The sequence below is a fragment of the Xenopus laevis genome, chromosome 1L, assembly GCF_017654675.1.
Source record: "Xenopus laevis strain J_2021 chromosome 1L, Xenopus_laevis_v10.1, whole genome shotgun sequence".
Lineage (NCBI taxonomy): Eukaryota > Metazoa > Chordata > Amphibia > Anura > Pipidae > Xenopus > Xenopus laevis.
Window position 1 is genome coordinate 64,761,639 of NC_054371.1, and position 26,349 is coordinate 64,787,987.

Below are 26,349 nucleotides of genomic sequence, written 5' to 3' on the forward strand. Positions count from 1 at the left end.
TCCGGATTACGCATCCTATACCTGTACTATAATCCGTTAACCACTGGCTGTTATATCAGTTCCAAAATCAAAGGTAGACTAGGTGCTTAAAGGGCACCTGTTGGGCAAAAATATTATCCCCAATTAAAGATGCGGGTTAATAGAGCTGCACTTTGGTTTGGGGGTAACAGTAGTTTTTTTTTTAATTGCCCCCCCCCCTGCCAGCGCTAGACAGTTGCACTGGGAGGGAGCTCCCGATGCATGCAGCCATGTCGTACATAGTGCATGCGCATAATGCGCTTCTGATGTCATGCTCATGCGCATAAATTCGTGGTATTCATCATTATGCATGTGCCCCAACATGGCCACTCATACCGGGAGCTCCCTCCCGGTGCAGGTAGCCTAGGGCTGGTGGGGGCAATTAAAAAAACATTTTATCCCCAACTGGAGTGCAGGCTCTATTAGCCCACACCTTTGGTTGGGGATATTTTTGCCCAACAGGTGCCCTTTAATATCCATTACTTTTTTACTAAGGAATCTGGTAATGGCCTGTTGTACTCCTCCTAATATACAAACCTGTTTCCTAAAAAAAATTGCGACACTTTGGAAAATGTAAAAAAAAAAGAGAGAATCCTATATTTAATTGCAAATTGTATAAAGACATATTAGATGTCAAAACTGAGAAATGTTCCTGTTTTCTTAAAACTATATGCTCATTTTGAATTTAATACCAGCAACAGGTTTAAAAACAATTGGGACAAGAGCATGTTTCCCACTGTGTTTTCTTTTAACAATACATTTTGAGAACTGAGGAGATTAGTTGCTATAATTTTGAAAGTGAAATAGTGTCCCATTCTTGCCTGATGTGCAGGATTTCAGTTGCTGCACCGTTTGGGGCTCCTTTGTCCTATTTTTTATGTCATAATGCACCAAATGTTCTTAATGGGTGACAGATCTGGACTGCAGGTAGGCCACTTTAGTTTCTGGGCTCTTATACTATGGAGCCATCCTGTTGTAATACGTGTGGAATGTGGTTTGGCATTGTTTTAATGAAATAAGCAAGGCCTTCCCTAAAAAAGACATTATATGGGTAGCAGCATACGTTTCTTCAACACGTGTATATATCGTTAGCATTAATGTGGCCTTCACAGATGTGTAAATCACCTGGCGTCCAGGATTTCCAAAAAAAAAAAAAAAGAATTTCAAATTTTGATTTGTCAGACTACTGGACAGTTTCCCACTTTGCCTCAGTCCATGAGCTTGGGACTAGAGAAGGCACCTCTGTTTCTGGATCATGTTTATATATGGGTTCTTCTTTGCATGGTAGAGTTTTAACTTGCATTTGTGGATGCAGTGATGAACTGTGTTCACAGACAATAGTTTTGGGTAGTATTCCTGTGTCCATGCAGTGATTGCCACAACCGAATCTGCTCTGTTTTTAATGCAGTGCCACAAGGACCATCCATACTGGCTTTTGGCCTTATCCCCCCAATACAGAGTAGTGATGTGTGGGTCGAGAATTTCTCGACCCTAACCCGCCCGCTCCCTACCGGCATCCGACCCAGGCCCGCTGCTCCCCTTTATTTATAGACCCGCGCCCACCCCGCAGTGATGTCACAAAAGGGGCGGGGCAGGCGGAAGTCTATAAATTCCGGCGCCGGAAGCCATCAGTACTAGGTTGCGGGCGGGGAGAGCAGGAGAAGAGCTCGATCCGCCCGCGAACTGTGCATTTTGTCCAGGGGTCGGCCCGACCCGCGGGCCTCGGGTCGGCCCGCACATCACTAATACAGAGATTTCTCCAGATTCTTAAAATTTTTAATGTTCTGTACTTTTTTTTTAAAATGTGTAGGGCAATATAACACCTGTATTTTATTGTATTAAGGTTCCCTGGCCTTGTGTAGTGTAATGTATTTGCTGCAACATATATGTCCATTGTACTTTAACTGCACGCCATATACAAATTAGCCAACGCTAGCGTAACTTCCAACTGCTGATCTTATCGCTAGCGCAACTTCGCAAGCGTTCGGTACCCTGTGTGCAACTTCGGATCTTCGTGAACTAGTGTTGTCCAGGCAAATTTACCCCTGGCGAAGTGCACAAAGCCAGCGCTGGCGGATTTTCGGAGGTAAGTAAATTTCCCCCCTAGTTGGAGTCAGAAAGCTGCTCACTAGATATACTTTCTTTTCTGTGCAATTATATATAACTAATGACCTTGCACACCACCATTTTGTATCACATCTCTATCAATGGATGGTGCTACCTACTTTCTCACTAGATATACTGCCTCAAACTCTCACTTCTATAGCTAACTAACTCTATTACAGAATTTCTGACACTAAATAAAACTGTCCCTAACCAGGGCCTGTTACCATCTCAGAACCAGTCCTGTACCTACCTCTCCGTAAGGTGGGATCCAGGAAAAGAGCCCTGAGCTCTCCAATTTATACTGTTAAACACTGCCACCTACTGGTAAAGCAATGAACCAGATCACTTTACTGATAACATTCAGGAAAGGGTCTTACACTCAGGGCTCACTAAGGACCACTTTCAATGTCCAAACTACAGGGGGAAACTTCCCATGGAGATGTCTAACATTCGGGTTTCTACAGTATATGTATGTAATATTGTGTATTCAGTGTATGCAACCATTAATTGTACAGCACTGTGGAATGTATTGACGCTCCTCTGTTCTGAAAATCAGTTTTCTACCTCCTTCATGCCTCAAAGAACCTGAGGTGTAATAGCCCAGTTTCCCATTACAGATATTTTGGGACTTGTGTGACAGCATTCCACGAAGGAAGAAAACTATTGAGAGAGCAAAGGGTGATTCTAGTCCTCGTTACCTATTTTGGCAGTTACACTTGAGCTAGGTAAAATATATATAGATATATATAGATATATATATATATCTATATATATATATAAAACTCGAAAGTGTTATATATTAAGACTCAGGTCTTAAAGATCAAAAAATATATTTACGTTTATTACTAGGAGACTTTATTTTTTTTGAGACCCGAGTGCGCGGACTTCTTTTCGAATTGAATAACGCTGCTGTGGCTCTGCACCCAGGCAAGTAACTACATTTTTTCCATACCCTTAAGGCTCCTTCCCTATAAAGGCAGAGAGTGCACAGATTTGCCCAATTTTAATAGCTGTCTGTAAGCAGAGAATTCCTGGTTTTCTCTTTCAGTGCAGCCATCTGCCTGGGTGCATGTCAGTCACTTACATTGTAATATACACAGAAATGAAGGATTACAAATTCTATACATCCATCAAACTCGAGCCATTACTCACACATGGCTGACCACAATGAACTTCCAAGTTTATTTTTTAGTAAAATGCATAGACTTGGAAAAACTGGATTAAGTGGGAGATGCCATAAAAATAATTGCTGATAAATCTTTAAACTGATCAATTTCAGAACACTGGAGACAGGACTTTCAGACCTGAAGGAGCAGACAGTAGAATCAATACTATTTGTATTAAAGCAGTGCAACATATTGTAATATCAAAACTGCTTTATTTTTACTAATCAAGTCAAAGTGAACTTCCCATTAAAATAATACTAATCTTAATTTAACGAACATTTATGCACTTGTATTAAATTATATAAATACTGTTACTCTCTTTTTTTCTCCTATAACCATTATATTTTAATGTTTGACAGCGCTAACTCTATTTCTTAGACCAGTTTAAACAATATTGCTTGTTTGGTGACTTGCATGGTAAAATGGACTGCATTGGATTAGGGGATTGATGATAAAGTGAATAAGGCATTGTATTCTCAATCAGGAAACAATGTAGAGTCAAACCTCAATTTTACATCCATTGATTTTACATTTTCCTGGATTTTAGTTTTTTTTAGTACCTTCGTGTTCTACTGCATTTGAACGAGAGCACTGCCTGCATTTTACATCATCATTTTGAACCATTTTCAATAAATATCTTTATTTATCTCCTGTGAATGATAGTATTGCTGCATTTGTGGATTTGACTGTACCAGCGAGCTTTACGGGTCTCTTTACAGTATTACATTCCTGCTAAATTGTTTTTTGGTCAGGGGAGTACTTATGGAGACATAAGGGGTCACTTACAATTGGAAGTGCAGGGTGCAGAATACAATTGTGTGTGCAAATTGCCATGTTTTTTTAATCCACAATTTAGCATCCACTGCTCAACCTCAACTGTGGCTGAACTTCATAAATGCACCCTATGGTCTTCAGACAGAATTTACTGTAGAACCATACATCCCAATTTTCATGTTTTTCACAGGACAGTCCCAATTTTGACAGCTCAACCCGCAGTCCCAGGTTTGTTACTGAGATGTCCCGACTCTCTCTTTGATCTCCTGCACTGAACAGCCAGAAAAAATACAAAGTTTCTGACTTAGATAGATACTTTTGTAACAATCTAAGATAAGTAGGTCTCTTGGGGAAACTGACTTTCACCTTAAAGGGCAAATTCATCTTCATTAGCAAAACTGTAATAAAACATAAAAACCACAGAAATGTCTTAAATCTTTCATAACCTGCCAAATTTTGACATGGACGTGATAATTAGGGGGTGTAATCACAAAAATGAGCGTGGTCAAAAAATGTTTGCCGTGCTCCATGCTCCCCTCTTTCTGTTTCCAAATTGTTGGCAGGTATGTAAAACATGTTACTAGCATATCAGTTACAGTATGAGTTCTGCACAGTTCATTAGTAATCTAGTAACGAATGAGAGTTTGCAATGTAACAGATATAAGTATTGCCCATCTAAACTGTTAATAGAAGGTAAAAAGGAGTCGGTTTATCAAAGCACAATGAAGAAAAACCCAAAACAACCTTCCTGAAAATAACCTGGAAGTTGAAAAAATTTCCATCAGTAACACCACAGCGATAGGTACTATCAGTTGTGTAACTAGATATTTCTGGGCCCCACAGCAAGTTATTTTTCAGGCCCCCAAAATGTCTAGAGGTTGACCTGTTTTACCAATATTTATTGAAACTGTATATGAATTCGGGCCTCATGGGGCCCCTATACCTCCAGGCAGGGCAGCCATCAGGGGGGAGAGTTGTAGGGGGCCCTGACGGTAAGGGGGGCCCTGCCACGTCACACTTTCTTGATTAGCGGGGCCCCCTGCTTTCTGAGAGCTGCTGAATTCGGGAAGGCAGGGGGCGGGAACACAAGGGGAGGTATCTTCTGTCCATTACTTCCCCTTATTGGTCACTGAGTTTAAGTCCTGGTTGAGCTGCTCAGGGATTGGATAGCTGAGGTTTGAACTTTTCCTCCAGCTCATCCAATCACCATGCAGCTTTACCAGGACTTTAAATTCTGTGACCAATAAGGGAAGAAAATGTTGTCACTGGAAGAAGATGCAGCCACCTGTGCTCCCCTCCTCCCTTCTGTAGTTGGCAGCTCACTGACAGCAGGTGGGCCACACTAATGAAGTAAGTCTAACATGGAAGGGCCCCCCCTAAAGGGGTCCCTGTTGTGTGGTGGGGCCCTGGGCACCATATTTTTTTAAACTTCTGGGGGTGCAAGTTTTTTTACATGGACGTTTAAGGGGGGCCCTGGCCACCAATTTTCTTATAACGTGGGGGGGGCTTGGCCACCATTTTTTCCCCCATGTGGGGTCCTAGCCACCAATATTTTGTAATGGGGGGGCCCTAACCACAAATGTTTTTTTCAATGGGGGGGCACCTGACCACCAATATTTTTTTTTACATGTGGGAACCATAGCCACCAATGTTTTTTTTAGTGTGTGGTGGGGGGTGGACCTGTGGGATGGGGAGGGCGGACCTGTAGGTGGGGCTTGTGGTGGGCGCAGCCCAGGGGGCCCAGGAAATTTTTTCGTATGGGGCCCTGCGATTTCTGATAGCGGCCCTGCCTCCAGGCAGGCCAGGACTGGCAAGCTGTGGGTTGTGGCAAATGCCAGAGAGGCTGCTGTAAGTTGCCATAGACAGTCACTATTTATTGGGCTGCTTGGGCCTCTGTGTACATGGAATGCCAGACCCTATTGTGAATCCCAGTCCGGACCTGCCTCCAGGGCCCCCCTGCAGACGCAGGGCCTGCTTCCTCTGTAGTTATGCCCCCATTTACTATAATCCATGGCAGGAACTAGAGGTAGGCAAAAGAGGCACCTGCTTAGGGCACAACTGTGAAGGGGGCGCTGGGCATGTACCTCTTCTGCCTACAGAAGTTCAGACGCACCGCCCTGGAAGATTTGAAATTGTGGCCAATTTTAACAATTCCCTAGACTCTCCTGTGCATGCACATCAGTTGCCTGGATCGCCAGTGTAGCTTGACCCGGCACTGCTATATAATAATCATTACTGCACTACATTTTTGTAAATCTATACATTTTAAAATGTTCAGTCCAAACAGGCAGCTATTTGTAGTTATAGATGCCTAGATATTCAGAGGAAGATCCCAAATATATATCCCACACATCAAGGTTTCCTTTGTGATATGGCCAATAGGGCAATAACACTATTTCCTGCAAAACCATGTTTGTACAGTGAAATAGTCCTAATTCCTGGGCATGAGCTTGGTTTTTACTGCTACCATATAGTATCAAAATAGTATCAATCCCATGGAGTAGCAATGCAATATAACATAGGAGAAGGAATTGCCCAATTCAATTATAGTATTATACCCCCAAAACATGTCAGAATAAATACAGCCAATTCCATGTATCATGCCACTAGGAGCACATACTGGAGAAAATACAGCGTCATAAATATAAAACATTCACAATAACAATAAAATACATAAATCAAAATGTTAGTTTTCAGAGATATTTTGCAATCTCCTGCTGATCTGCTTTTATTTTTGTAAACTATGGGGCGGGAGGGGGGTGTAACCCAGTCAGAGTCAGTGTAAGATTTGGGAAAAAATGCCTAGGTATATTGACTCCTTAGAAGCTGAACGTCAAAATATTTTAATATGATATTTGGGCCGAATATGAATTTGCTGTATTAAAGGGGTGGTTCACCTTTAAAAGTTCACTTTTAGTATGTTATAGTTCTATGCAACTTTTCAATTGGTCTAGAGTTTTTCAATTATTGACCTATGACTAAGGGATAACTCCCGAAACGCGTAAGGTTTTTGCAGGAACACGAATAAAACCCAATTTTCAGAAGTGCCGTCTCTTCTTTGAGCTTTCGTGGAATCTACAGTGGGGACACTGCTGGACTGAGCACCTGAATTGCGAGGGGGGAACGGTGAGCTGTGCGGTCCTTATCTCTTTTTTACGTATTTTTCAATTATTTGCCTTTTTCTTCTGACTCTTTCCAGCTTTCAAATGGAGGGTCACTGACCCCATTTAAAAAACAAATGCTCTGTAAAGGCTACAAATTCATTGTTACTGCTACTTTTTTGTTACTCCTCTTTCTATTCAGGCCCTCTCCTGATCATATTCCAGTCTCTTATTCAAATCAGTGCAAGGTTGCTAGGGTAATCTGGATCCTAGCAACCAGATTGCTGAAATTGCAAACTGGAGAGCTACTGAATTAAAAGCTAAATAACAAAAAAAAAATACAAATAATAAAACATGAAAATCAATTGCAAATTGTTTCAGAATATCACTCTCATACTAAAAGTTACTAAAAGAACCCCTTCAAATGCCTGAGATGAGTGCTGCTTTCCTAGTCAGTGCATTTCTAAGGCGGGGCCTCAGGTATAATAGGGGGCGGGGCCTACACTAGGCTGTGCACTTGTCAGGGGCCGGGCCATAAACTCACCTGCGCTCACATTTCCAGGAACAGCTCCCGGTTTTTTGACTTTCTGTTAGTGGACAAAGGCGCGGCACAGCCCTCAATTCTCTATTGCGACGCGGAATGTTGTTGTGCTAAACTGAGTGCTATTCTCACTTGTTAGCGTTCGCTAGGACAGCAAGCAGCATACGAACTGGGACTAGCGACTGGCGTGTCCGATCTCTACGGGTGCCCATAGGGGGTCTGTGCGCTTTTCTGATTATCCCAGCGCCTTGTACTTTCCTGTATCAGCTGTGTCTGTGGTGTAACGTGCAACCATCCTTGCTGTTCTGTGCTGGCTGCTTCCTATTCGGTCGAGCACTTGGGTAAACGCTTGGGATATGCTAATATCTCAGTCACAGTGCCTTGGAGGATGCGGGATTGTGCTTTGAGTCTCACACCAGAACACTTTTGGGATAATAAGTCTATATTTAATATCTGTACTAGAGAGGACTGTATAAACCTGTTTCTGAAGCAAATGCTGACTCCTCACTCTCTGCTCTCTCTACCTATCTTGCACATAGATAATTATAGTCCATTATGGATTATTGACTTGTTTTTTTAATGTCCTTTAAGCAATACCACACAGCTAGGGTTGCCACCTGGCTGGGGTTTTAGCGGCCTGGCCTGTAAAATTGATAGTTGATCTCAATGTTATTAATAGGGAAAAAAGATAAATATATAGGAAGGCCGGCATTTTTTTTCCAGAAAAGGTGGCAACCCTATACACAGCACAGTATTTCCTGCTTCATTAAGTCATAAACTGCTGATTGAAATGTTTCCACTCGTATGCAGTGTTTATATAGTGAATAAAGTACCCCCTATTGTAAAATATAAGGATATTCTAAGTTACCCAGGAGTTCCATGACCATATAAGCAGGTCATGGAACTCAGAGGTTACTTGTAATATCCTCATTTTCCAACAAGGGTTACTTTACTTATTATAATAATACACAAGTTTTAGTCAGTCATGTGACATCACTACTCACCGTTTATAACTGATGACATCACTAGTCACTATTTATAAGGATATCATTTACAAGATATTCATGGCTTTTGTGTATTATATGGTGAATAAAGTACCCCTTATTGTAAAATATAAGGATATTATAAGTTACCGAGGAGTTTCATGACCATATAAAAATACGAGGCCGAAGGCCGAGTGTTTTTATAAAGGTCATGGAACTCCGAGGTGACTTCTAATATCCTCATATTTTCCAACAAGGGGTACTTTATTTATTATAATACATCACTACTCACAGTTTATAACTGATGACATCACTAGTCACCATTCAGTAGCGTAACTACGGGGGGAGCAGGGGGTGCGATTGGGCCAGGGCCCGCATCCCCTCTAGTTACGTTACTGTCACCGTTTATAAGGATATCATTTACAAAATATTCATGGCTATGTGTATGATAAGGATATCTAATAGTTTGCACCCCTGGAAAATGTGTTCCTTGTGTATTATGTTTATATCTGTTCTTTTCTGTATCATTAGGTCACAACAGGTTTGCCATCTTTGCAAGAGGAAGGAGATTTCCATTGCCTTTCCAATGGATCGCTACCGCTACTTTATTTTCAACCACAGGAGCATGGTGGTGCTGGGGATCCTTCAGATAGCATGTGCAGGCATCTCCATTGTGTCCGGCTTTATGGATGGAGCATTCAGAAGAGAATCCACCCTTGGGAGAACTAGGGCTCCGCTCTGGGCTGGGCTGGTAATATTTTTTTCTACTTTTATAAGAACATTTTATTAGTGGCAAGGGGAAAGTGTTTTCTAACATTGGAAATACATATCTTTGGTGATGTTGCCCAATCAATCAGATCATTGCTTTTGTTTTCTAACTTGTAGGTGATTATTTAAATCTAATTGCTGGTTACTATGAGCAACATCACCAGTGATCTTTATCTCCAGTTTTAGTAAGTACGTCCTAACGTCTGTAGAACTCCATGGGGCATTGGCTGTCTGTTTGGTCGAGGGCCTCCCCATTTTTCAGCCCAATTACCCACTTCCCATTCACCCCAAACTTTTATTAATCTCGCCCCTCTATTTACCCATATCCCCAAATTCTGCATGTGTGGTTTTTCTACAGGCACTTTGTTCTGTAACTAAAGTTGATTTAAAACAACACCTTATTTGAGCCACAAGACCCCATTTGTCCTTGGTAATTGGTGCAGGTACTGCTCTTTCACCCACGTTAGTTCTGGTGCAGGAATATAGTGATTACTGTTTGAACAAATTAGGTCAGTTCTGCTTACTAAAACAAAGAGTTGTGGTGCATTTCCTTATAAATATATATATTTCTGTTTTTTTTTTTAATATTATTCAATGCAGGGTATTTCTATGAAATAGTCTGCTTTGAGATAGTAAAATATATTGCAGGAATAAATTATCTTTCAGATCATGAATGTATGCATCTTGGAAGGTAATCAGTATTGATGGGAGGGTTCGGGTTGAGCTGTTCTGCCTGCTTACCCAACCCGCAATCTTAGACTGCCGGCTCCCGGTTTTATAGGCGCACCACGCCCCTTTTGTGATGTCATCGGGCGGGTGGTGCAGGTCTATAAAAGGATGAGAGAAGCCGAGTATGAGCTTTTCTCAACCTGCACATCACTAGCAAGCAGCTATTATAGCCAACCTATAATTATATATAACTTTTTGTTTTTGCAGATTATGACCATTCCTGGAGTTCTGGCAATATTTTCATCGCAGAAAAAAAACCCAGTTCTAGTAAGACTTTCCCCTTTGTTTATTCTTATGCAAGATTAACCCAACCTTATCTGATGAATCATAGTGGTACTGCCAGGAAGCAGAGCATACAAGGATTTTATTCGCACCATATTAGAACCATTGCTGGTCGTACATGACATATTGTTACTGTTTAGTTATTTTTCAATGTCTGTTGTACATAGGTGACCTCGTTTTAATTGACATGGTAATTGTACTGCCACGTGGCAGCAATGACAAAAACCTGCCGTTTACTTATAATATAAAATATATTTTATCTGTTTGGAACCATTAGCATTCTTACCTGCCTCTGCCAGATGTAAATGGTAGGTTGAAAGCTCCGCTTACAAAGAAATTTCAGTCGGAGATTATCATTGCCTCCATAAACTGCCCATCTGCTCACACTAGTTCTAGTTTGATTGCAAAGATTCAAATGCTGGTTGCTTTGCAAAAGTATTCATGTCATTAAAGGGCCATTTGTTTTTTGACTTTTAATGTCTATTTGTTAACTGCTATCCTGTTTCAGCTCTCTCCTAGACCTGTATACAGTTACTAGGTGCTAAGCTAAAGCCAAGAGAGATGATTTGTAGATTGTGTGATTTTAATCAGAGAGTGTATATATAATAATATGCTGTGCTATGCATAATGGAATAATTGGTCATTGGGAACCAAGAATCCATCCTTAAAGGGGATCTATAATTGAGGTTTAGGTCATCTCTAATTGAGGTTTAGGTAATTCTAACTGTATCAATATTATGGTGTGGTCCATATGGGGTTAATTTTAGCTGTGGCTAGGTTGAGAAGCAGCGCCTGCGAGGCAAATATATAGTATATAGTACATAATATATAGTATATAGTACACAAATATATAGTCAGGTACATTGTACTTACACTTTACATATCCACATTGCTTGCCACACATCTGTACATATATATATATATATATATATACACACACATACCAAATATAGTCTATTCTATGGTATAGGATTCGGTTCGGGATTCAGCCTTTTTCAGCAGGATTTGGCCAAATCCTTCTGCCTGGCCGAACCGGATCCGAATCCTAATTTGCATATGCAAATTAGGAACGGGGAGGGAAATCACGTGACTTTTTGTCACAAAAAGGAAGTAGAAAATATTTTATCCCTTTCCACCCCTAATTTGCATATGCAAATTAGGATTTGGTTTCGGTATTCGGCTGAATCTTTTGCGCAGGATTCGGCCGAATCCAAAATAGTGGATTCGGTGCATTCCGACTTTGGTGATTTCCAGATAACGGATCCCATACCTGTACATTGTACTTACACTTTACATATCCACATTGCTTGCCACACATATGTACTCCACAAAGTACTCTGCATAGGAAGAGGGTCCCCAAATCAGCATAAAGGCATACATGATATTGTGTAGCTCAGCAAAAGATAGAGGGGTGACAAACTCCCAGACGAAGTGGATTGTGGAAGCAGGTGAGACTTCCAGCAACATTTCATTGTATTCAGACCATCTGCACGTAACGGTACATCAAATACACAATACAACAGGACAATCCCCAAAGCAGCACAGATACATTGTGCATTAAACAAAAAAAAAAGTTACATTACCATCACTTACTGTTAAATTGCAATGATCACAATTTTCCTTAGCAGGAGACAGAGCTATTTCAAATAACATACAGTAGTGGGGGAGGGGGAATATTTCCTTCTTGTAACTTCTTTAAATGAGACAAAGTATAAATGAAAACCCCCTAATTATGTAGGCAATAATATATACTATATGGTGCTGGTTTTTACTTTTGGGTGCAATTTAATATTGTCTTCAAAAATGCCCCCTTTATTTGAGCTCCCAATAGATCTTCTCTGGTCCCCTTAAGTGTTTCAAAGCAGAGGTGGGTGTGTCCTAATGGTCCCTGCTAAAAGAAAAGTTGGAGGGGGATAGCCAATCACAGCCCTGCAATCACACAAGCAAAGACAGGCTTCAGTTCCCTATCAGGTCAGCCTAGCTGGCGATAGACAACTAGCCGAATTCATAGGCAATTCAGCTGGCAGGAAGCGAAACAGATAGGTGGGACTAGTTTTTGCAGAAATTTTCAATAAAGTTACGAGAAAAACACAACTTTTTAAAGAGCATTCATTCTATATCTAAAAGAGTTTAAAGCACTGGTACATTCTTGTTTTTTTTTTTTACATAATAAATCTGATTTACCAAAAGCAAACTGCCAGGGTTTGCTTCTGGTGTAGGTAAAGTAATATCAGGTCAAACATTCTATTTTTAAAATCACATTTAGACTAATTATGATTTCTGTCTTAATAGGTTAATGCACTTATTGCTGCTTCCATTTTCTCGTGTTTCACCACCGTGATTGTTATTGTATATTCTTCCTTGACACTTGGATACGGGGAGGACGATGATGATATATTTTCGGCACCTGCACATGTTATTCATGCAGTGAGTACCAATACTTATGGATTATTGTCTTGTTTCATGGGACAATGTTCTATATGTGTAATGACAACATTATTATTATGTATTATCCCATTATCTATCTACACCGATATTTTCTCCTACGTTTGTCTGTCAGATCATTGCTTGAGTTGCTGTTGTAAGGGCAGTTGCTATTGTAGCAAACAGTTAACTGTTTATAGGGTTGGTTCACCTTTAAATTAACTTTTAGTATGATAAAGAGGTGATATTCTGGGTCAATTTACAAATTGTTTTAATTTTTTATTATTTGTGGGTTTTGAGTTATTTAGCTTTTTTATTCAGCAGCTCTCCAGTTGGCAATTTCATCAATCTGGTTGCTAGGGCCTGGGAAAAAAAAAAAAGACGCGTTCTAAAAAGTAGCACTTACAATACAATTGTAGTCATGCAAAGCATTTGTTTTAAGATGTGGTCAGTGACCGCGATTTTAAAGCTGGTCTGAGAAGAAAAAGGCAAATAATTAAAACTATAAAAAAATAAATAAATAAATAAATAATTTAAATGTTGATTAGAATTGGGCATTCTATAACATCTAAACGTTAACTTAAAGGGGTGATTCCCCTTTAAGTTAACTTTTACTATGTTCTACAATGGCTAATTGTAGGCAACTTTTCAACTGGTCTTCATTATTTATTTTTTCTAGTTTGACTTATTTGCCTTCTTCTGACATTCCAGCTTTCCGATGGGGGTCACTGACTCCAGCTAAAAACAAATGCGCTGTATGACTGCATTTATATTGTTTTGTGCTACTTTTTTGTAACGACAACCTGAAATGAACACTCACTCCTGGAGCCAGCCAGTGCTGATAAAACTTGATTTTATTCCAGTTAGCTAAAACAATGAGTCCTATCTAGAGATACGTAATCATACGTACCTATGATTATGTATTTCTAGATACGAAACGCGTCAGGTTGTCGTTCGTAATACTCCCAAAGCTACAGGTTTGGGGCGCTGCACCCGAGCCACCGGACGCCATTGATGAGTGTGGCACATTAACTGCTTAAATTTCCTTATTCACTGTCGTTGTGTAGGGGTCGAGCCTGAACACGATAGACCTGGGGTTTTTACACCCAGGTCATTTTTCACACCCTGGGTGAGCCACACTTTTGAAATTTCATGGCTGGGATTGAGCTGCTTATTTTCCTGTTTTGTGTACTACTTTTCAGTACTCCTCTTTCTTTTCAGGCCCTCTCCTATTCATATTCCAGTCTCTTAGTCAAATCTGTTCATGGTTGCTAGGGTAATTTGGACCCTAGCAACCAGATTACTGAAACTGCAAACCGGAGAGCTGCTGAATAACTCAAAAACCACAGAGAATAAAAAATGAAAACCAATTGCAAATTGTCGCAGAATATCACTCTCTATATCATACTAAAAGTTAACTCAGAGGTGAACAACCCCTTTAAAGGTGAACCACCTTTTCTATACTGGAGAGGTACAACAACAAAATGTTAAAGATGTCAAAAACCAGGTATGGTTTGCAGTAAAGAAAGTATAAACCTGCAGCTTAGCTTCTCACCTGAGCCTCATCCTTATAATAAGAACCAGGGTTTCAGTTACACCACCTATAGGACTGGTATGGAAGTGATGTTACTGAGGGGGATTTCTCAGAATATTCTGCACTATGCTAAAACCTGAATAAAAATGATGCTGTCCATTTTACTTCAAGGTAAATCTGGCCCTGGGCACCACAGCAAAATCTTTAAGCTCCCCCACACTGTGGGAATAAGTATATATTTTATCTTGTATATTAAAACATATGATCAGTCTTGCCCTGTTGGACCCCCTATACCTCCTGGAGCCCCCAGCCTTTGCTTGCTCTATAGTTACACACCTGATTACACTTTTCAAAGAAAAACTTAGAAACTCCTCAAACTGCCAGCAGGTGCTTCTTCATTTTCTGTATTTGCTTGGCTTGTAGCATATGATAGGACATGTTTTTAACTGTAGGATACCACTATATTTGTTATGACTATAACTTTTTCCAATAAAAAGCTGATTGATATCCCTGCAATCTTTTCAGATTAAACAGTATTGTTGTGTTACTGTTTTTTTTTTCCTCCAGGTTAGTTGTGAGTGTTTATTCTTCTTGTTGTTAATAATAATATTTTTTTTTTTTCTTCTGTAGAGGTTCATCCTGGGTAAGCTTGTTCAAGGTGCTAATATCGCCATGTTGATTGCATCTGTCTCCAGCCTTTGCATTGCTCTGTCTATTGCTTACATGAGCTGCAGAAGCCTGCCACATTGCATGTGCTATGATGATATTACTGGAATGGTGAGCATTTTCAAACAAAAGTATAGATCACATGTTCTTTTTGTATCAAACTGGCTTAGTATCTATTATTCCTCTTAAAACCATTAAAATATGGATCCAAACAGACTTTTCTACAGTTAATGTTTTTCAGCACATAATTAATTTATATATCTTCATTCACATTTTTTTTTTAGTTTCAAAAGGCAGCCCAAATCAATTTTTTTTTTTTTTTTAGTACAAAAAAGAGGGGAAATAAAAGTAAATAAAGAATATTTTTTTCCCCAAAGCTGCTCCTCCCTCTGACACAGAGCAAATATTACTATGAATGATTTTCTTCTTTAGGATTCTCATTTATTTATGTATCACCAGCCAGTTATGCAGCTCTTTACAATAGTTGTATGACTTAGGAACAGGTGTCTTAAAATTAATGTCTTAGGGGCCGATTCATAAAGAGTCGAATATCGAGGGTTAATTAACCCTCGATATTCGACTAGGAACTAAAATCCTTCGACTTCGAATATCGAAGTCGAAGGATTTAGCGCAGATAGTACGATCGAAGGATTATTCCTTCGATCGAACGATTAAATCCTTCTAATCGAACGATTCGAAGGATTTAAATCCAACGATCGAAGGAATATCCTTGATCAAAAAAACTTAGGAAAGCCTATGGGGACCTTCCCCATAGGCTAACATTGACTTCGGTAGCTTTTAGCTGCCGAACTAGGGGGTCGAACGATTTTTAGTTCGAATCCTTCGATAGTCGAAGGTCGAAGTAGCCCAAAAAAACTTCGAAATTCGAAGCTTTTTACCTTTGAATCCTTCACTCAAAGTTAATGAATCGGCCCCATAGTCAGTGTCTTAAAATTAACAAACCAAACGAAGCAGCGCGTGTGCATTGCCACAGGCGATTTTCACTTTAGCCGGAGGAGAGCAGGGGGAAGGCAAGTTCAGTGAGATTGTCACCCCGAAGAAAAGGCGATTTGTCGCTGGGGCAACGAATCTGCTTGTGTGGACTAACCCTAACTCATGAAAAAGTCATGCTTTTCTTTCCCCTCTATTTGTTGTGGGTTTTTTATTTTTTTATTTATTTTTTTGGCATCAAAAAGCCTGACCCGAAAGTTGTGGCTTAATAAACCAGCCCTTTAATAACCCCACAGGATTGGTTTTCCTCCAACAAGGATTTAGCCTATCTTAGTTGGGCTAAAATACAAGGTACTGTTTTATTATTCCAGAGAAATAGGATTTTTATCTTTTGTTATGAATTATTTTGATTAAAATTTACTCTATGGGAGATGGGTTTACACATAATTTGACACATTCTAGGTAATGGGTTCCCAGAATACAGAACCCATACCTGTACCTACAGTGAATAGCTTGGCTCTGTCTAACTCGAAGCTGAGTTTCTGCTGCTCTGTCACTAAAGCACTGATTGTCTCTTTGCAGGACTGGTTACACCCTGAGCATGAGCAGCCTCAGACTGTTGAACTTGTTTGCACTTTCAGAGGTGAGCTTTCAATTTCATGGACGAGATGCACAAGAGATCATAGAATTTTTAAGGGAAAATTAAATGTTAGCCAGGGCTGTGGAGGTGGTACATAAATCCTCCGACGACTCAGTTTATGGTACCTGACTCCAACTCATCTGTTTGTAAAGGAGAACTAAACCCTAAAAATGAATGTAACTAAAGATGCCATATTTTATATACTGAACTTATTGCACCAGTGTAAAGTTTCAGCTTGTCAATAGCAGCAATGATCCAGGATTTCAAACTTGTCACAGGGGGTCACCATCTTGGAAAGTGTCTGTGACACTCACATGCTCAGTGGGCTCTGAGCAGCTGTTGAGAAGCTAAACTTAGGGGTTGTTGCAAATTATCCAGCAGAAAATGAGGTTGGTCTGTAATATAAGCTGAAGCTAAAAGGCTGATTAGTAAATTCTGATGCTAATTGCACTAGTTGGCTATAAAAGCCAAATGGCATTTATGAAAATGCATTTTGTAGAATCAAACACACAGATTTGAGATCTTTAGATGCAAAGGATTTCTGTTTGGCCATAAAATCTGCTGAGTCAGTTGGCATTTATACTTGGTGCCGTCCCTGCACAATACAAAGTGAACAATGGTTGCACTGTGTACAGAAAATGCTATGGACATTACTGAGTAAGCCACTGAATGAATTCTTGTGTATATTGGTTTAAAGTAGTTTGTTCCAAATCCTTGGACATGTGACAAGGCCCGGACTGGCAATCTGTGAGTTCTGGCAAATGCCAGAGGGGCTGCTGTAAATTGCCACAAACAATTACTATTTATTGGGCTGGTGGGGGCTGTTTGGGCTTTAGTGTGAGCTGTTTGGGCCTTTGTGTACCTAAAATGCCAGTGCCTATGTTGATTCTCAGTCCAGGCCTGCATGTGACTCCTGCATTTCTTTAACTTAGGTGGGGATGAACGGATCTTCAACTCTGCTTCCCAGTTTACAGACTGCAGCGTGGAAACAGAAGAAGAGTTCTCTCGGCCTCCGCCATACGTCAGATTTTCATGAACTTGTTTTCTTTATAAAGACCTTGCGGACAAAATGAATGAATTGACCACTTTCTAAAGGGATTACTGGCCATTGTCACATTTTTTTGAACAGGGTCTCCTTTTTGACCTTCCACATTCAGGAGAAAGGACAGTTTTTACTATTTTTGGATAAAGTATATATATATATGTTTTTTTTTTTAAACTTTATTTGCAAAAGAATGGACTTGTCAGTTTGAATCACCTTTTCTGTCCTTACCAGACATTCTAGGTAAATGCCCAGGCCATCATTGTTATAGCATATGTTACTACTGGACCCAAAAGGCCAGTGATGTGTGTGTTATAGAATGGTGTGTGATTTGATCCAGCAAACCTTCCATACAATTTTTAAGTGTCCTTTAAACATTGAATGTTCTGTGCGTAATACAACAACTCTACCTCTTTCACAAGCACGACTTCTTCAGGAAAAAGCTTAGTAGACATTATTCTATGGACCTGTATTTCTGTATCCTCCCACATGCACAGCCCCGGCTTTAGCCAAATACAGCACATATTTGTTGCACAGGATTAATAATGTATGATCTAAACACATTTTCAAGCTTTTAAAGTTTTTATTTGTGGTTTTAAATACAATCAATAAAATATTTTTTTTTTTTTTAATAGCGTCTTTTATTTATGTTTCCAGCTGAAATCTGCTAAGCAAGGTAAACCAGAGTTTGTGTAGGGCTGTAGAGCAAGATCCGAATCCTAAAGCTGGCCATCTACTATTTGTCGTACCTTCGGATATCGGCCACACGTTTTATTGCAACAATCTAAAACTAATCAGATAAGAATTGTAGGATTAAAGTAGGGAAAATAAACCTGAAGATGTTCTGGCCATTAATTGACAGACAGCAATTGTGTGAAATTTGTGTCACCTATGGATGTCATTGCAAACATATTCTTATCCAATAGAAATTTTTAACATCTGATCAACTAAATGACCAATCACCATGGTACGATAATTGTTGTGGCAATTGTTTAGAGCCCACACATGGTCTGAAAATCTCATGAAACTTTGTTTCATACAATTCTGTATATTGGTGGTGTATAGCCAGATCAGTTGCCAGCGTGAATATATTAAATCCACACCCTTACCCAGGATAATTGTCTTGTCAACACAAATTTTAAAAGTAAATATATAAAATTGCATTTTGGCAGTTTATGAGTTACCCCTTAACGCTCTCTTAGAGGCCCACAAGCCACACGTGAGCCTTCCTCTAATCAAGACAGACCCAAAGTGGTACATTACAAAGCCAAATGACTCTCTGTACTCACCCTTATGAATATATATTTATAAAAACCAAAAGGTGTTGTTCACTTTCAAACACCTAGTTGTTTTCAGATACTGTAGTTCACCAGAAATAGAAACTTTTTCCAATTACTTTCTATTATCTATGTGTGACCATTTTTCTAATATTGAAGTGTAGTGTCATTTTTCTCTTTATAAAGCAGGTCTGGAACTGTTCTAAATTGATGATTTCTTATCTTTGTACCCGCTGAGCAGAATCTGAGTTTTCTTACAGGCCTTACTTTCCAGCCATGCAGAACTCAAGCAGCTTTGTTTATAACGATCCCTAAGCAGCCCAGACCACACTGAGCATGTGCACAGTCTTAATCTTGCAAAGATGTACAAAGTTACAAGATGGTGACCCCCTGTAGCCAACTTTGAAAGCATAAAGCATAAAAAAAGCATAGGCTGATAGGCTGATCATGTAGGCTGTCTGTGGTTACCTGGGTGGACTGCAGGCTCACAACCCTCCCACCACCCTGTATGAAAAAGTACTCCGCCTCAGTGATGTCACTTCTTGACAACTGTGATGTCACTCTTGTCATGTTTTTCTTGGATCCCTGGGTTGGCTTAGGTCATAGGGAGGGGTTGGGCATGGGTCTGCCCAACCAAACCAACACAGGACTCTAATTTAAAGCAAGCACATACAGTATTTGTTATCCTAGATATTCTTGGAGTTATAGTTGGATACAACAATAATTTAACATACTTATATTCGATAATCTTTTCGGGCTTTGTTTTTTAGTTTTGGGGGAGGACACATTATTATATGCAATTGTTTCCATTTATTTGATTATTTGTGGTAATTTCCCTGCAACTTATTCAAGGCTTCTAGGACTTCAGAGTTGGCCGAAACGATCACACAGTATTTTGCATAATAACTCAAAATTTAACTGCCTAGTATCCCCCAAAGCATAAACCATTCCAATTGCTTGCGCCTTGCAGTAAATGAGTAGGTTCTCTGCCCAATCAGTCCTTTATATGGGTTTGCCCCTGTGTACTGTATCACTGTAAGAAGTCTCGTTTAAGTAGCAGAAAATACATGGCCATTTTTTTTTGTTTTTCAGATGCATTTTGGCCCATCTCTAAATATAAGCTTGCCTAAGAGCTGTATGTAAGTAATTATTAAAATGTTATTTGTGCTCAAGAATTAAAAGCAGCCCAATAATTCCCCAGGCCTCCAAAGTTGTCCACAGGAGCTTCATAATTTAGATTGTGTTGGGCCATTTTTTCAGCGGCAGTGACAGAGCAAGCTTAGGGGTTGTTGAAACATAGCAACCAATCAAATCATTGCTTTGTTTTCTAACTTGTAGGTGACTGTTCAAATCAATTGCTGGTTGTTTAATAATTACACCCCTTCAGCAGCAGTAGGTAGTGCCATAGACAATCAGCCTGAAATCTACCAAACTAGCCAATGTAGTCATTCTGCATGCCCAACATAAGTTGAAGGTGAAAAAATGGTAAAGCTGAGTAGTTTGTGTGCAAAAAGCATTATGACTCCCATTATCTATATCAGGAAGAGAGTTGACATGTCCTGGTGGGTTTGATTCATTTCCATTGTTTGCTATTGCAATTCATGGCAAACTTTCTGTAAATAATGTCCTACAACTTGTATATTTCTTCAAAAGAGAATTAAGTAGAATACAATACAATTGAAAATGCTAAAAGGAGCCAAATCACAATGAGGTAATTGTTCAGAACAAAGACTGCAGCATAATGCAGGACATGTTAAAAAATTTGTTAAAATACAACGAAAAAAATACAGACCTTGCCTTCCAGCTATAAGCGCTACTCCTGCTTTTAAACCTTCCTATGTCACTTTCAGGATGGGACTGGCATAATAACCAACAAACGCCCCAAGTTGGATGAGATGCAGCAGTGGGTGAGATGCCACTTACCGGCTGTGCCAAACGTTGTCCATAGTCCCCACTTCCCAGCACAGGTATCATAATTGTATGGCAGGCAGCGCTATTTGCCCATAGCAAGCAAACAGGCAATGCTGAGCTCTGGGCACCCATGCAGCACGTGGGTCTATTAAGTGATTTTCCCCTCCATAATGAGCCTTTCCCTTGCTTAGAATGAGAGGCTTTTGCCTGGTGAGGGTCAGAGCGACTGGAGGTCATGTGCAAGCAGTGCAATGTCTGTGAGCCCTGCCGCCTGCACTGCCACCCGCCCCGGGGGACTCTCGCTAAGCATCGTCTGCTGCCCCGGGTGAGTAGGAAGCTGAGTCCCCGCAAGATCTCCCCCGAGGTGCGCCGCCTCTGTGGGGAGTCCGGGGTCTGCACAAGAATGTTCTGGGCACACAGGATAGGCACAGACTGTGGGAGCAGGGAGGATAATGGTCTCCCTGCAGAAGGATCTGCACACCGGGCACTTTAGCTCTTCATCCACCGCTTCCATACGGTGCCACTGGCTCCTTGTGACTCCGTGCCCCCGCGCAGGGCCGATTTCCAGCACCGTCCGACTTTTTCCAGCTGTCAGAATATGGAAGCTAGCCAGGGAGGAGAAATAAAGCGCCGCACTATGGATGGTCGCCCTGTCGCCTTTTCTGAAGAGGAGCAGAAGTGGAGTTTCTGTAATTTATTTCTTAATAAAAGGCTTTGCAATTTTAAACTTTCAATTATCTTGGTGTTTTTTTTCGTTGTATTCTAACCAATTTTTTTGATGTTACTGGTCCTTTAAAGGCAGATAAACATGCACCAAATTTTCATTAGCACCAATAGGCTCCTCAACAGGATTTGAGTCTTCTCTGCCTTATGCCATAATTTGAATGTAATCCCTGGGAGACAGAAGAAGATGGCAGCATGGCACTCCTACAGCATGAAGGTTAATTACAGTGAGATTTAAGTTCCTGCATCAGGCGGGTACCCACAGAATCAGTTTATGGGCAAAAATACCCATTACCCTGACCATGTAGGGTACCTGGGTGGACTGCAGGCTCACAACCCTCCCACCAGGTGCCAGGCCAAGCCAACCGTGCGACCTAGCCGGCCGGCTACATTTGTGCGCAGAATCACGTAAGCGCACACAAACGATGCTAGGGTTGCTGCCGGCCATGGAGACTCAAGCAGGTCTGGACTGGGATTAAAAATATGCCTTGGCATTTCAACTACCCAGAGGCCCAAACAGCCCCCACCGATAGTGACTGTCTATGGCATCTAACAGCAGCCCCTTTGGCATTTGCCAGAACCCACCGATTGCCAGTCCCGGGCCTGGACTCAAGTGCCTGAGCACAAGCGTGTGTGTGCGCACCGAAGAGTAGAAATTGCCAGTTGTGGAAGGTGGAAGAAGAGGTATGTGCCGGGTGCCCCTCCACCTTTGTGCCCTAGGCACGTCCCGCTTCTGCCTGTGAACATGACCTATAGGTAACTTTTAATGTACATTCATATTTTAAAAAGTAGTTTTTTTTAGTGTCAGTATCACTTTAAGGTGAGCACGTTTGTTATCCTAGATATTCTTGGATTTATGGCTGATACAACAAATTCTCTGCCTTATGCCATGAACTGAATGTAATCCCTGGGAGACAGAAGATGGCAGCATGGCACTCCTATAGCAATGCCCCAAGCTGGTACAGTTTCAACAAATGGGAGCACAGGTCCAGGTCTCAGGAAAGCAATTATACACGCTAAATTGTGTCTAACAAATTGGCACCCCCAGTAATTCCTTCTCCATTAAAACGTAGAATATCTTTTATATTCACATTTTCGAAACAAACAAACCTTTGTAGTATTTCAAGGGAACTTAAATACTGGCATTATTTCAAAGTTTCTGTCATGCCAACCCCACAACCAGATATCATAGTGATGGCACTCTTTTTCCACAATGCCCTATATTTTGGCACTACTGCCAAGTCACTACAGAACATTCAAAGCCAAGTGACTGCCCTTTCTTCTCTGGTACTTTATAGTAAGCAGACATGAACTAGCTCAATAGTGAGCCTGGATCAAATATTCAGACTTACCAAAATAGAGCAAATGAAAGGGTGGAGGGGAATATGGCAGAATTGAATGGCAAACTATAAAATAATAATAAAGGGTTTGAATACAATGACTGGCAACAGCTAAATTATATAAAAAGAGCCCCCATACATGGGCCAGTAGCCTTCCAGCTCTATCCACACCCTACAAGTCCCTGTAGGTCCACAGTACCTACCTCTGGGCCATTGATTGGCCCATTTTCCCATCCAGGCACTGATCCAAAGACATAATTGTACACTGATCTTGCCAAAACAGCGTGTAGGGCGAGCGGAAGAGAATAAAGCTTAACTGAGGCAGTACAATCACAAGCACTGAACTTATAAAACAGAACATTTATGAAACATGTATCTCCCATGCAATAACAAAGCACAATTAAAGTTTCTGTAAACAAACTGAATTATAAAAAGTACATTACAGTTAGCTGATAGATGTATCCCTTTAAATTTGGGGTATTAAAATGGAGGAGTGGTCTATCAGGTTCAGTAGGAGCTTTATTTGGTCTGTAATATTGAGCTATAAACATTTCCCCTTCAAATCATTTTGTGTGTCAACTAAAACTACATTTGGGCATCTCTCTCTCTCTCTCTCTCTCTCTCTCTCTCTCTCTCTCTCTCTCTCTCTCTCTCTCTCTCTCTCTCTCTCTCTCTCTCTCTCTCTCTCTCTCTCTCTCTCTCTCTCTCTCCTCTCTCTCTCTCTCTCTCTCTCTCTCTCTCTCTCTCTCTCTCTCTCTCTCTCTCTCTCTCTCTCTCTCTCTCTCTCTCTTCTCTCTCTCTCTCTCCTCTCTCTCTCTCTCTCTCTCTCTCAAATATGTACACTCAAAGCATTATTCTCGGTCTCTCTCGGAAATATAATCTCTCTAGTGATGGAAAGTTGCCAAAAAAAACCAAAAACCCAGTAATACGCTTTGCAACTACTCAAGGCCAATCTGCCCACTGTGATTCCTGCCACAAATTGGCATTAATAAGAATTCAGTCATTAGGCAATTAAAGAAATGGTAGATATCGATCTATTATGATCACACTTTTAACAGATGTTTTTGGTACTTTACTTTTGAAACTTTAAGGGGTGGTTCACTTTTAAATTTTAGTATGTTACAGAATGACTAATTCAAAGTAACTTTTCCATTGCTCTTCTTGAATTATTTGCCTTCTTATTCTGTCTCTTTCCAGCTTTCGGTTGGGGTCACTGACCCCACCTAAAAACAAATGCTCTGTAAGGCTACATTATTAATCAATATTGCTACTTTTTGTTACTCACCTTTCTATTCAGATCCTCTCCTATTTCATGGTTCAGTCTCTTATTCAAATCAATCAAACGCAAATCAATTTGGACCCTAACATTAAGATTGCTGAAATTGCAAACTGGAGAGCTGCTGAATAAAAAGCAAAGTATCTCAAAAAGCAGAAAAGTAAACCCAATTGCATATTGTTTCAGAATATCACTCTCTACATCATACTAAAAGTTATTTTAAAAGTGAACAACTCCTTTAATATAAATTATTTATTGGCTTACAAGATCGTTTAATACATCACAAAATGTCCACTAAAGAATTTGCAAGCTATAAGGTAAAATCAGAGAGTCACTCAGCTCAGGCTGTTACCCAACATGCTTGAGTTAAGGCAAGGCAGGCATAATACAAAGATTCATTTATGGATGGAAAGTTCATTTTTAAGGCAGCATGGAGCTAGAGCTGTTATATCAATATAAACCCACAACAGTTCACCAGTAAACAGTCCATCCTTTTTGACCCAAAAAATAAATAAAACAAAAGTAACATTTTGTTCTACTCATGTCATCTCTATTTTTGCTGGGTTTACTAACTTGTTGTTGGTTCTCTATTGTGCTATATTGTGTTCATATTTGAATGCTCTGATTGGCCATGTAATTGTCCCGTGACATTCCAATATGCTTGACCAGAGTTTGATTCTGACCCTGAGTAAAATTAATAACACCAACAAGTTCCCAGTTAAACTCTCCTAAAATATAATGTGATTTTACCCGGATATACATGGATATACTCAAACCAGTACATGTTTCTGAACAGAAATTAAAACTGATCTGGATCAAAACAAAAAGGGAAAAGAATTGCAGATGTTAGATGTAGCATATTAGTGCACAGATTAATTTCTCTCTCATACTGTAAATACAGATTGAAAGAATGTACAACTGCAGCATGTTATCCATATTAGCTGAGCACCTATAAAACTACCAGACTTCTAGGCCGATCACTACTTTACAGTATAGAAACCAATAAAATTTTTTGCTGCAAAAAAAACTGCACCAGCCTGGGGTTCTCCCATCAAGCACCACAGAGTGATTGTCTTTTCAGCTTCATCTTTCTTCTTGTGGCTGAACATGTGCATTAGAGGGAAAAGTCGAACTTTAACGAAAAAAGTCGTCTATTTTGTTCTCCTTTGTTCTCCCGCTCATGAGTCTGCCCCGGGAAATTTGAAGAAAGAAGAAGCAGGAAGACTATTGCTCTGTGGTCAGGCCCGGATTTGTGGAAAGGCCACCTAGGACGGGCCTAGGGCGGCAGGACTTTAGGGGGGCGGCATGCTGCCCAACCACACCCACATTGGTTCAAAAACACTGGGGATGCGCTGGAGATACAATCATTTTTTAAATCCCCATTGCTCCAGTCCAGATGAGGGGGAGGGGACAGGGGCGACAAACGGCATTGGGCCTAGGGGCGCCCACTATGTAAATCCGGCCCTGTCTGTGGTGCTTGATGGAATAACCCCGGGCCAGTGCAGTTTTCTCTTGGGGTGTCAGGTAAGTAGATACAATCACTTGGGGGTGCCTCACTTTTGGCACCCCCAAGTAAAAATGCCTTGGTCTTGGAGCATTAAGGGTGCCAATGCATTGAAAATGTTTTAGGTAAAAATAAGTTCTATGTTCACACTGCCAGATGATGCACCAATTAATCTAAAGAGTCACAAAAAAAACATTACAGGTTTTATACACAGAGGCACATTTATCAAAGGTCACATTTCGAATTTATGTGAGTTTTTAAAAACTCCCCTAAACTCACATAAATTCGACAAAATCGAAATTTAGTAAAACAAAACTTTAAACTCGGATGAATGAAATCAACTTGAAAACTCGAAACTTGATTCAGGTTTTTTTTTTTCGTATGTCAGGAACAACTAAAAATTATTCCCTGGACATCTCCCATTGACTTAAACAGCAATTCGGAAGGTTTTAGGTGGCGAATAGTCGAATTCGAGTTCTTAAAGGGCCAGAGTATGATAAATTTCAAAAATGTAATTCAAATCCAATCTGAATAACTCCCTAGTCGAATTTGACCAGACAAAATAAAAAAAAAACGAAAATTCAAATTTTCTC

At 40.3% G+C, this 26,349-nt stretch overlaps 1 protein-coding gene across 3 annotated transcripts; it reads left to right on the forward strand.

The window, feature by feature from the left end:
* Positions 1 to 7,643: 7,643 nt before the first annotated feature.
* XB5734924.L (uncharacterized XB5734924 L homeolog) lies at positions 7,644 to 18,357 on the forward strand. Of its 3 annotated transcripts, none has more exons than XM_018246072.2 (7): positions 7,644 to 7,754; positions 9,221 to 9,440; positions 10,394 to 10,453; positions 12,761 to 12,895; positions 15,057 to 15,203; positions 16,626 to 16,686; positions 17,616 to 18,355. In XM_018246072.2, exons 2-7 carry the CDS (start codon positions 9,276 to 9,278, stop codon positions 17,717 to 17,719), a joined length of 672 nt encoding a protein of 223 aa, XP_018101561.1. In that variant the 5' UTR covers positions 7,644 to 7,754; positions 9,221 to 9,275; the 3' UTR covers positions 17,720 to 18,355.
* Positions 18,358 to 26,349: the final 7,992 nt, after the last annotated feature.

Bases quoted from the DNA above. Each gene is read 5' to 3' on its own strand.
- XB5734924.L (XM_018246072.2), top strand. From the start codon at position 9,276: ATGGATCGCTACCGCTACTTTATTTTCAACCACAGGAGCATGGTGGTG. The intron at 9,441-10,393 runs GTAATATTTTTT...TTGTTTTTGCAG, and splicing joins CTCCGCTCTGGGCTGGGCTG to ATTATGACCATTCCTGGAGT. The intron at 12,896-15,056 runs GTGAGTACCAAT...TTTCTTCTGTAG, and splicing joins CTGCACATGTTATTCATGCA to AGGTTCATCCTGGGTAAGCT.